This window comes from Alligator sinensis, unplaced genomic scaffold (genome assembly GCF_000455745.1).
Source record: "Alligator sinensis unplaced genomic scaffold, ASM45574v1 scaffold1222_1, whole genome shotgun sequence".
NCBI lineage: Eukaryota > Metazoa > Chordata > Crocodylia > Alligatoridae > Alligator > Alligator sinensis.
This window is the reverse complement of record NW_005842620.1, coordinates 126313-138542: the sequence shown is the minus strand read 5'-3', so window position 1 is coordinate 138542 and position 12230 is coordinate 126313. Positions and strand designations below refer to the sequence as shown.

The 12230-nt window shown below is 40.0% G+C and overlaps 1 protein-coding gene across 5 annotated transcripts in view; it reads left to right on the top strand.

The window, feature by feature from the left end:
- The window catches only part of LOC102379377 (solute carrier family 12 member 7), a 109378-nt gene that overhangs the window by 24253 nt on the left and 72895 nt on the right, over positions 1 to 12230 (top strand). For 4 of the 5 annotated variants that reach the window (XR_003096155.1, XM_025215079.1, XM_025215077.1 and 1 more), the window contains exons 2-4: positions 7050 to 7144; positions 8003 to 8125; positions 10871 to 11017. Coding sequence is in view for 4 of the 5 variants with exons in the window: in XM_025215079.1 (XP_025070864.1) it covers positions 7050 to 7144; positions 8003 to 8125; positions 10871 to 11017 (365 nt within the window). In the remaining variant the exon portion in view is untranslated. Of the gene's footprint in view, positions 1 to 2996; positions 3020 to 7049; positions 7145 to 8002; positions 8126 to 10870; positions 11018 to 12230 lie in introns of those variants that run through there. The other variant, XM_025215078.1, reaches the window with a different exon arrangement.

The following is a 12230-nucleotide window of genomic DNA, read 5'->3' as shown; positions in this document are numbered from 1 at the left end:
AATAATAAATGCAGGTAGACACACATGCTAACAGAGTATGTTTGATCAGGCTGGGTCTGATCAGCACTTTCAGCTAATACCCTCATGCGCCTCAAAACTCAGCACTTCACAATCTCTTGTCACAGTGGTCCTAGTAGTAACCCCCTTGATGAGCAGACCCCACTGTAGTATTGGGCATTACAGGGATCTTTGGCTTTCATTAAAAGACGTGTTGCTGCAGAGCAAATGGGGAGATCAAGGGGAAGAAAGAGTAAGTGAGGTTCAGAGAGAGTATAGCAACCAGCTTGACCATAAGTTATTTATTGCCAGGTATATGAACTTATGGTGATACCAGTAATAATACTGGAGTCGGAGAGAGAGAGTGTTGGGGTCTCACCACTCAGCAAAGCTTGAACCAGTTGGGGTTCCCAGGTGGTGTTGGAGCTGGCAGACAGGCAGAGCCCTCAGCATGAACAATGGAGAGGTTCCAGGCAGAAAAGGAGTGGAACTGGTACAGCGTTGGATCTAAGCACCAGGACAGACACTTGAGCTTGGGTAGGGGGTTTTGTAGAGAACAAACAATGGCTCAAGGGAGGAAACTAGGTTTGTTTAGGGGTAAACATTGGCTCATATGCTGGATAATAGGAACTGATCACTCCTGGCTGTGGATGGCATGACTCTGAGGGAGCTCATAATACAGACAGGCAGATTCAGTGTTTTGGATACCAATAGAGGAGTCATGACTAGAATTGGTCTGATAAATGCTGAGCTGGGTGCGTGTAGATGTGGGTTCATTAGCATTTGGAGCAGGGATCCCCCATCATGCAGTGCTCCCCTGCTTTTCTGATCCCAGAATTCAGTGCGGTCCTTGCCTTGGAATCTCTGTTCTCCATCCTGAATGCTAATGAAGGTGCATGCCTGCCCCGGCTCCCATTTAAATGAGTTGTCCTCTGGTTCCATCTTGGATATAAATGAGACCAGGGGAGTTGCTTCACTCTTGTCGCCCTTGTCTGGAGGGCTTTAGGTGCGTCTCCCACGGCATCTTCCTTGTCTTTTGTAAGTCCTTCCTCTAATCGGTTCTTGTTCAGGCCGAGGTGGGGAGGGGGAGAGTTCTTTGCGAGTCGGACAGGCTGAGTCCTGTGCCAGGGGTCCCCAAAAACATGGAGCTGAGAGGTAACACTATGGCATCATCAGTGTACTGGAGCTCAATGTTTGAGGTCGGGGTGGTCTTGGTTTTGGCTCGGAGTTGGCTGAGGGTAAACAGCTTACTATCCATAATAATATAAAACACCTGTTATGCAACTGCAAGACAAATGACTGAGTAGGGTTCTTTGACTCCCCTGACGTGTTTCCACCCTTTGCTAATTTTCAGAAAGCTCATTTGTTTTGCTAAAACTTTCCATGTCCAGCTTTGTCCACAGGTGTCTTAGTTTTGCTTATCCTTGTTCCCAGACCCCTTCTTCCCAAACGCCACTGTAGTTAGACTTTATTTTTTCTTTTTTTTGATTGGGTAGGAATGGAGAGGCAAGCAACAGTTTTTCTAATATTACATTTTAGCTGTCCTTTTTTTTTTTTTTGTTTGATTTACATAAGGCTTGAAAATTGAATTTTATCCTATAAGTGATCTCCAGTAAGAAATAGTGAGGTACAGGTTTCCCTTGCTTTTACGCGGGCTCTGTATGTGTGAATTCGCTCTTATGTGATGACCCTTTTTATACCAAGGATTCATTATATGCGAGGTAAATTCACTCTTATGTGACTGGTGTGGTGGAAGCCCACAGTCGGCTGCTTTGTGCAGTGCATTGTGGGAGTGATGCACACCAAAACGTAGTCTCCTGTGTGGATTTGTGCTCCTCACTCTTTGTCTGCAACACATGTTTCTGTAGTTGCCATCTCCATTATGGTAACATTCACTACCACCCTGTGCTTGTGTGTACTGTCTGCTGTTGGCAAGTATTAAAATTGTCTTTGTAAAAGTGGTAGAAGTGGGTCTGGGAGTCAGTACAGTTGAAGTCTTGGAATGTATCCCTATTTGTTACGTTGTAAAATGGGTTCCCTTTATGTGAATTTGAGTTATATGCTGTTTTCCAGAAATGCATGTAAATCACAAAGCAAGGGAAGCCTGTAAAGTTATTTGATTAAGTTTAAAAAAAAAAAATCTATTGGAAGAAAGGGTTTGGAAAAGCGTACACTTATCCAGTTGAGAACAGTAAATCTAGTCCTCTGGGGCTCAGGAAGAACCGACTCTGTCTCTTGTCAACTCTGAATTCTGCCATGAAAGATAGCTCTAATGGAGCAGCTGGGATTTAAAGAAACATGCAAGTAAATGAACCTCAGTTGATATAAAATACCCTCCCACCTCAAGCACTTCCATAACCATATTTTTGTTCTACTCTCTTGCTATCCTTTCCCTTTGCCTAAATTTTGTTTATATTGAGGAAGGTTTAGTGATACTTTTAAGTATGCGGTGAGATGATGCCTCTTCTATTATGTGCATTACAGTCATACAGTGTTTATTAAAATGTTCTATAGTAAATCAATTAATAGATGCACCAAACAGATGTTTGCTACAATTAAAATAAATAACAGAAATGTTCTAGTATACTACTGTCAATCTGATGCTGATAAATAGGGCAAAAAAGGCAAACTTTTCCCCCTCCTCCAGCCAAACTTCTGTCAGTTAGAAAATACCATCTTGTAGAAGTCTGTAGTTTGACAGTTGCAGGAAAAATGCTCAAAGTCCTTTCAACACTGAAGGCAATGTTTTTATCTTTACGAGTACCTACTTAGGAATTCCCAGCAAACCACTTGAACTCCATTGAAGTTTGCATGCACAAATTAAGAAACAGAATTAGTGCCTATGGAAGAAAATTGGCTCCCATCCCAATTGGAACTGGACTGAGATAGGAAGATGGTGCATCTCCAATCCTATTCAAGCTGGCACTGGAAAAAGTACTTGGGAGCATAAATAACATGAAGGGAGGAGTTCAGCTGAATGAAGGGCATGAAGTCCTTGCATATGCTGATGATACAGCTTTTTGTAAGTGAAAATACGAATGATATAGACTTGTATAATGCTGTATAAAAATGACTAAAAATTAAGCAAATAAAATTTGACTACAAGTAAACGTGGATAAACAGTATCTGCTAGTAAATGGGGCAGTGGTAAATCGGGGACCTCAAGTAACAATGAACAAGACACATTTCAAGCAAATGACCCATTTTCAAGTATTTGGATTATATCATGGCCAAGATAGTAATATAGAAGAAAACATCAAAGAAAGAATGGAAACAAGAAGCAGAGCCTACTCTGCATTGCACATGCTCCTATCATCCAAGTTCATCCTAAGGAAACTTAAGCTTCAAGTCTATAAAACCATATTTGGGCCATGTATAACCCAGGTTTGACTGTCATAGGTTATCTCTCGAGCAAACGTTATACTATTTGATCATTCTGAAAGAGATTTTTCAACAAAACAAACAAACCCCCAAACCCTTTGCACAGTATTATCCTATAACACAAGAATGGCGCAGAAGAACCAATAATGAGTTATATCAATTGCATGGAGATCTAATCCTGATGTAGGAAATCAGAGCACAACTACTACAATGACTGGGCTACATTGAAAGAATGGAAGTTATCTGGATGCCAAAGAAAGTGTTCCATGAGGTACCAGAGAGGGAAAAGGCTGCCTGGAAGACCAAGGCAAAGGGGTCAATGTGATGTAGTGTCAGACCTACAGAAACTAAAGGTAGATAACTGGAGGATGAAAGCACATGACAGATGGGATTGGATGAAGATACTGGAGGCAGCCAAGGGCCTCTAAGGCCTATAATGCTAAATTACTACTACAAATACCTACTTTAATAATTTAAGAGAAAAAAAATGTTATGGCTGTTGCGTGTATGAAAATAACTAGTGTCATCCCAGAAGGAGGAAGTCAGGTTTATTCAGCTAAACGCATGTTTTCAAGAAGTTATGTGAACGTACCACACATGAGATATATATGTTTTTTATATTTGGGCAAATATTGCTTAAAGCATTTTTCAAGAGAGTCAGTTGGAAGTAGGCTGCACTGAGCAAGGAAAAATGCAGCTCTTGACTTTCCTTCATTTAAAGCATTTTACTTTAATTTTAATTATGGAGGTGTATAGCTACTAGAGTAATAAAAACAGATGGTGAAGAGGTGATTTGACTATTTAAAATGCCAATGGAAAGAGATGTCATTTTACACTTAAAAAATAAATCTGACTTGCTTTACTTAAAATAGACCTGAATGTATTTTCTGCAACAAATCTCTTGTAGACAGAAGCTGAACAAATTTTAGAAAATTTAATGTGTTGCAATACTCTTAATTTTATTTTCCCCACAAGTGCATTGCCTTTTCTCAAAAGAAATGCAGGCTTGTATAGATCCTGTTGAACCACTTCTAGCATTCATGGCATTCAGTACCCAGGGAAGTAAAATATTTAAAGCTTTCTTTAGTTGTTAAAACATAAAACGTGACCTAGCTAGTCACTAAAACCTGACCTGGATGGGGAGTTAACTCAAGACCATAAGGTTATGTTATGTCACATAGATAAATCAAAAGAGTTTAAAACCAAGTTTTAAAAAGTTCAAATAAAAATAACTGCAATAATTATGACTCCCTATTAAAATAAAACTCCTGGTAATTCCTAAAATATTATGAATATTTGGATAACTTGTTTAAAGTTATGTGAAAATGAAGAGGGATTGTTGCTGTGGAAGGGGACTTAAATTGAGTCCTCAAAATTGTTAAAAATGATGAATAGCAGACAGAAGAGGAAATGTAGCTTGTATGGCTCAAAACATTTCAGAAATGCAGGTAGTTAGTTGATAGAAGGAGTGACATGGGAATAAAAGTTTCCCATTAGATGTACAATGCCAGATGAATGGGGTTAGGAGTGTGCACACCAGAAGTCCTAAAGGAGCTCAGACTTGAAAGTATGTATCTGATGATGTTGGCACATATCCTGTTGCTGAAAATAGCCTCTCTACTAGAGGGTAACCTGCAAAACACCAGTCTTCCCCCCCAAGTTCTAGAGGGGATGCAGGGGAACTACGTTGCAATGAACCTAACTTCTGTTTCTGACAAATTGTTAGGAACTGTAATGCAAAATAGGATTGTCTTTCACATGGATGAAGAGGACTTGCTGGAGAAGAACCAACACTTCTGTAAAGGGGGATCATGACTCACAAATGCATTAGATTTCTTTGAGATTATCAACAAGCATGTGAATCATGCTTTTGATTAAGTCCTGCCTTGCAGGCTTTTCGTAAAATCAGGCTATTATGGCATTGGCAGTGTTCATTCATGGATCAGCAGCTGTTTAACAGATGGAAGAAACAAAGAATGAGTGTATATGGGTAGCTCTCGCAATGGAAGTAGGCAAGCAGTAGGGTTCTTCAGGGGTATGTGCTGGGGACCTGTGCTGTTTTTAATATATTAAATTACTTGTAAAATGGTGTAAATAGTGAAGTGGCCAGGTTTGCAGATGATGCCAAGTAATTCAGGATGTAAAAAAAACCCCCCAATGCTGACTATGAAGAACTGCAGAAAGATCCCATAAAATAGTGCAAATAGGCAACAAAATGGCAGATTAAGCTTGATGCTGATAAGTGCAAAGTAATACACGTAATATGCAGTACACGTAATTACAAAGTAATACAGAAAGAAGACTGTAGGATACATGTAACGTGATGGGCTCTGTTAGCTGCTGATATTTAATTACTGAAAATGGCAGCCTAGTGTTCGGCAGCCATCAGAAAAAGAGCAGAATGTTGGGAACTATTAAAAGAGTGAATTGAAAACAAAGTGCCGCGTGAAGCATTCGTGCACTTACGCCAATTACTGTGCGTGATTATGATCCTCCTCGCCTCCAAAAGAACATCACTGGGGACCTACCTAACTTGTGGGGGCTGCCCCCTGATTTTTTACAGACAGAACTTGGGCCCTGATGGACTGCAGGGGCTGCCTGTCATGTGGCCCTGCCCCTGAGCTATCTTGTCAACAGCCCTTTGAGCAGGCAGCCCCTCTCCCTTTTCCCTTTCCCCACACCGGGGAGCTGCTGCAGTGCTAAGTAAGTTCTCCCGCCCCCCGTGGATTTTGTGGGCAATGCTGGAATCCATGAAATCACGAATTTGGTAAGTCCCTAAATATAGTAGAACTAGAAAAGCTACAGAGAACTGCAACAAGGCCTGAAGAAGGGCACTTATTTCTGAAAGCTTGTCTGACCTCTCTCCCGGCTGTACAGTTACTACAGTCAGTTGGTACTTACTTCCCCACATTACTTCCTGCACTATCATGTCTACAACAGCACTCCAACAATACTGCCTTTAGGAAAATAAGCATTTATTTGGTCATACCCCTATCTTGACAATTACCAACAGCCAAGAGAATCTGAAACAAATGATGTAACTGTGTGGCAGAGGTAATGTAAAGAGCTATCACTCCTCAAAGGGGTAGATTTCTGTAGGCAATTTTCTGTTGCCTACAGATACTTCAAAGCAATAGCTTTATCCGGCTCGTGCTTCCATGGAAAACATGTTAACATTTATGTCAGACGTGACAAAGGCAGGATAATTTTCAAACTGAATGGACAAAATAACAAGGGGTTGCTTTAAAATACTGGTGAAGATATATTTTTTTTCTGTTTTAACCGCTCATTTTCCTATTTTAAAGTTTCTGTGGGTAAATTGCATCCTAACAGAGCCTCGACTGTGTCTAAAGCAGTGTTTATTTTTTCAGTTCTATATTAATAAACGTTATTGAAAAAAAATTTGAGATTTGTCTGCTTCTTTGTAACCTGGCTTCCAGGGTTGCCGTGTAGATGAATGGATTGTGCAAACTACTGTGGCTTTCTGTAAGTAATACTCAGGCCTGTTTATCCTCAGTATCAGACAAACAAATTTAGACTATCGTAATGGAGATTCTAGGCCAGCAATTTATTTATTTATTTATTTATTTATTTATTTATTTTTAGTTTAACAAACTCTGTGGTGTATATTTCTGCTTTGTGTTTCTAACCATTTTCTTATTTGCCTTCAGGAGATGGGATTCCAAGGGAAAGTAGTCCATTTATTACCAATGCTGACATGGATAAAGGGATTATCTATGAAGGGAAAAACATGGCTCTCTTTGAGGTAATTTTTTATACTTTCTAGTATATCATTCTCAACCCCTAACTTACAGTGAGAATAAGCAAAACTAATGTTTCTTTCTGTTCACTAAAAACTTAATGCACAAGAAGTAAATGTTGTCAGTTTCTTTTAGTAGTTTCATTTTGGATTTTTGTTCAAATGTGTTTAAAAGTTTGATCAAATTCACTTTCAAAATGTTAGTTTCAATTGGAAACTCGTGTAAAGGATATATTGCATATTAATAAACAACACTGAACAAAACAATCCAGAACAACTAAAATGAGTATGGACTCATGGGCCCTGTCCATATGAGCAGGGGCATGTGTTTGCAGCAGCACATAGTAGTGGCACAAATTTTATGCCACTGCTTTGTGCGGCCCCTGTCCAGGCACTTTACAGTGGGACACAGTCCTGCTGTTCCATGTGTTGCAGGGAGGGGCTGGCTAGGGCACAAGGTGCCACAGTGCGAGCTAGCTGGCAGGGGAGTGGCACCTGGAAATGGGGGAGCAGGCGGCCCTGCTCCCCATCTCTGTGCACTGCTGATCCCCTGTGCTGAGGCACTCTGTGCCCCAACCAATCGCTCCCTGGCTGGCTGGGATGCAGTGTGCTTCGAGATGTGGGAGTGGGTGTGCTTCGAAATGGGGAGCAGCCAGCTGCTGTGCAACATTGTACAAAAAATACATATTAAAAAAATGTCAGTTTGCTAAGATTTTTTTTTTGGCACTACTTACCAGATAAAAATGAATCAAGGCTCCGCATGTCAATATTTGAAAAGGCCATTTAACATCTCTAATGTTTTGAAAAGTGTTAGTATTTACTAGTATAATATTTACATGCAGTACTACTTTAAAATCCAAACAGGAAGAAATGGATAGCAACCCCATGGTATCATCTCTGCTTAATAAGCTAGCAAACTATACCAATCTGACTCAAGGTGTAATTGAACATGAAGCAGATGAAGACAGCAAACGAAGAGAAATCAAGGTATTGAACCTTTTGATCAGTGTTACTACATACAGTTTTAATTAGTGAGCAGCATACTATGTAAAAAGTGAGCATGCTTTGTGCCTTGAAACATCTGTTATCTAAAAGACTCCTTTGCCTTCTAGAGAGATGCTCAGTGGATACTTTAGCCTTTATTGACCTCCACACTGCTGCTACCACCAGCACCCAAGCTGGCTAGTCTAAAGCTAGCTCAAGTATGCAGGGAGTGTGAATACATATATTTGGAGCAGTTTCAAAAGGGTAGCAGCTGTTGAGTGGGGACAGTCTAAGGACAATACAAATGTTGCAAAACCTTTCCAACTTCAACCCTGGATGAAGCAGTGTTTTCTTCTGCTCCTTGAGTCTTTGTAGCTTTATTTCTGGTACTGCTAATGACCTGACCTTTATTTTCCAGGCAGACTTGTACATTGGCTGATGTAGGACTCCCTTATTAAAGAGTAGCATAATTAATGCTGATCAAAATGAGTTTATGGAAAATTATATTATGTCAGACTAACTTAGTATTGTTTTAGTGATGACAAGTTTGGTTGATAAACACAATAATGATCATGTAACATGCTAAAATTTTGAAAGACATTTAGGTTAATAGCACACAGCATTTTGATGAGAAACTAGATATTAATATGATAAACATGAAATTGATTACCTCAGGGCTGTCTTCTGACCTGTGCTATGTAGGAAATTAGATTAAGTGAACACGGCAGTTCATTTGGTCTTGTGTAAATTAATATTAATTTGTCAAAGATCAAAATGAGAAGGCTTAAAAAAACGTGTTTTTCTCCATCAATGATTTCTTGGATAAGCTAGTTCTAGAATTACAAGTTCAGAATCTTTAAAGAGTTGGAGGTAGCAAAAATGTGCCTGATCTTTCTTATTTTTGGTAATAAACTGAGGTACTGATACAGATTGGAGTGTCATAAGATGACGTGCTCAGATTATATTTTAAAAGGCAGCAAGTCAGTTGGATTGGTTGGTATTCCCCTTCTAAGAGTTCAGATAAAACTAAAGTAAGTGACTAAACTGCTAGTAGAGAGAGTTGCTGCAAAACTGCTACCAGGCCAGAAGGTTAGAGTGTAGCGAGTGCTGTACTTGTATTTCCAAAAGGCACTGGGGGTGATCACGGGAATTTCAGGCCAGTAAACTTTATTTCAATATGATTTATGAGGTATTGATACACAGAATGCTAAAACATTTGGAAGGTCTTGATCTGAGTTCATCTTTCTTGACTATAGGTAATCAGAACTATACATTTTATTCTAGATGAAGACTCACTGGTGCCTTCTAAACTGGCATGAAATGTCATTGATATTTATATCTAGTTACTAGGGGTGTGTGACACGGGCCGTATTTGATTCGGATTTGGCCTGAATCGGGGACAGTGTTTCAATTAATTGATTCAGATCACTGTCCCCAATTCGATTTGGCCAAATCTGAATCTGAAGATTCGATGCTGATTTGGAGGATCAGCAATTCGGACACAGACACAGCTTTAAATGTTTTTTCTACATACCTCGGTACAAGGTGCGGCTCGTGAATGTTGTGATGCTGGGGAGGATGGAACGTCCCACAGGAACATGGGGGGGCCCCCCGCGTGCTTGGCAGTGAACCTGGAAGTGGGCTAGAAGTACTTCTGGTCAACTTCTGGGTTTGCTGCCAAATGCGCTGGGGAGCCCCCTGCACTCCTGTGGGACGTTCCATCCGTCCCAGCATCACAGCATTCACGAGCCACCTGCTACCTAGAGGTATATAGAAAAAACATTTTAAAGCTGTCTGAATCCTTCCAAATTGATTTTGGATTTGGAGATTCGGCCGCCAGATCTCCACCGAATCGAATCGGGGACCAAAGCTTTGCACAGCCCTACTAGTTACTATTCTACTTGTTAATGTTAAGGTTAGCTGTTTTAGCCTGTGTAGTTGTGGAAATGATGATAACTTTTTCCACACGTAAACACTGGAGTGGTATCTCAGTGCGTCTTCAAAGAGATGGACAGTTGTTAATAGTGACTATATCTGCATGGGTCATTAGCACTAACGTTGCATCTTAACAGTGGCTGTAATTTAAAAAATAAAGATTCAAAAAACTCAGTGGGACACACTGTTCAGTCCATTTGAGAATCAAATGCCTGCCTCAGGTGTACAAATATAGTTTCAAGAACCTAACTTGAGGAGTTTTTCTATTTTTTAAAAATCCTGGCCAGTGTAATTATTAGTGCCAACTGTTTTGTGGTTGTGTACTTTTGCAAACATGTCTAGATAAGTTATAGGAAACAGTTAGAATGTTGACAGGGGCCTGAATAGAGAGCTATGATTTCTTATTTTTTCTTATTTTTTGACTGAAAGCAACACAAAGAAAACATATTAATAAATAAGTCAGGCTGGGTCAGACCTGTAGCCAATCTAGTCTTATATCTAGTCTCTGCCAGTGGCCAGCACCAACACCAGGTGTTTCAGAGGAAAGTAGAAATGTAGCCAAGTATCAGAAGATGGGTCTACATAAGCCCTGATACTTCAGGCTTTCTATCCTTTTCTCTTTTTGCATTAATTCTCATCTGTAAATTTATAAAACTAAAGATTCTGAGATTCTTCACTCAGGTTTTTTTGTTCAACTCTTATTCAGGGAACATGTATGAGCTGTAAGTTTTCTGAATGAGGGTTTTGGGGTATACTTAACCTTTTACTTGGGAAGGAATTATCTCTGGAATTTGTATCATTTGTTGTTCTCAGGCTCCACGGATGGGCACTTTCATTGGTGTGTACTTGCCCTGCCTACAAAACATTTTAGGAGTTATCCTTTTCCTGCGTTTAACTTGGATTGTTGGAACAGCTGGGGTCCTTGAATCTTTCATCATCGTGTTCATGTGCTGTGCTTGTGTAAGTTGATCTTAATGCTCTTCTGTTTTTAGCATTGGTGAAATTGTGTTCTCTACCACCTCTGCACCATTCCTCTTCCCAACTGTTTGCCTAAGCAGCAGGGCGAGATCTCGGAGGGTTCAAGTAGCAGTAAAAGTACATCTACAATGTGGTACTTGTTAATCCTGCCTTGATTGATAGGACACAGTAGCTTTGTCTGTTTATCATACCCGAACTAGCTTCACAAAGCTCAAGTCTGAGGGTCTTGTCACATGCAACACTTAACACGTTTTATTTAGATCATAGTAAGCATAGCTACAAGTTAGAACTTGTTCTGAGCAGTCGCAGGGTAGTGCTTACTACCATCTGGAGAGGCTGGAGCCAGTTGTACAGTTGATGACCAGCTGTTCATTGGTTCCATGAACAGCACTGCACCAGAGCTGGTGAGGACTGCGTGTATTACTTTTGTGGAGCAATCTCATGATGCTTGCTACGAAATGATGGCACTTAACACGTGTTTTACTGCTTGAAAGTGTGGATGGTAACCTTTTAAGTGCAATTGAACATTACATCTAGGATGTGGCAAGGCCCTGAAATGCTGATGTAGTTTGGCCTTCTTTTTTTTACTTAGTTACTAAAACTAAGTTTAAGGGTTCTCATTAAATAAGTTTATAATATGCATCTTCTGTATTGAACTATGCTGTAGTAATTTTAAATTTAGACAATGACTAAGTATTTCTCAAAACTTTATAGCAAATGTCAAAATGTCATATTTTATTAGCACTATTTGGCTTGATCTAATAAATTAAGTTAATAAACTTAACTATTGTGCTGTATGAAACCCCTAGTGAAAAGTTATGTAGAGATTCTTAATAACCAGTGATCAACTAATGTTTAATTAACAGAGATTTTTTTTTTTTTTGTTATAATTTTGTTGAAAAGTGCAAGCCTTCCTTCCTTCCTTCCTTCCTTCCTTCCTTCCTTCCTTCCGCCTGGACGCTGCGGAGCAGGCTCGCTTGGAGCTGCGTGGGGCGATCCCGAGCGTAAGACTCCCCGGCTTCCTATCTCTTTTCTTTCTTCACTCCCACCTGTCTAAAGGTCTCTAGCCTCTGTTTATTTCGCTTTCTGACTCTTTTCTTGCTTTTTTGCAGCTTTCTCCCCCACTTTTCTCTCCTCTCTCTTCCCTCCCCCTCTGCTTCCGGTTTCTTTGTCTGTGAGACGCTTCTCGCAGCCT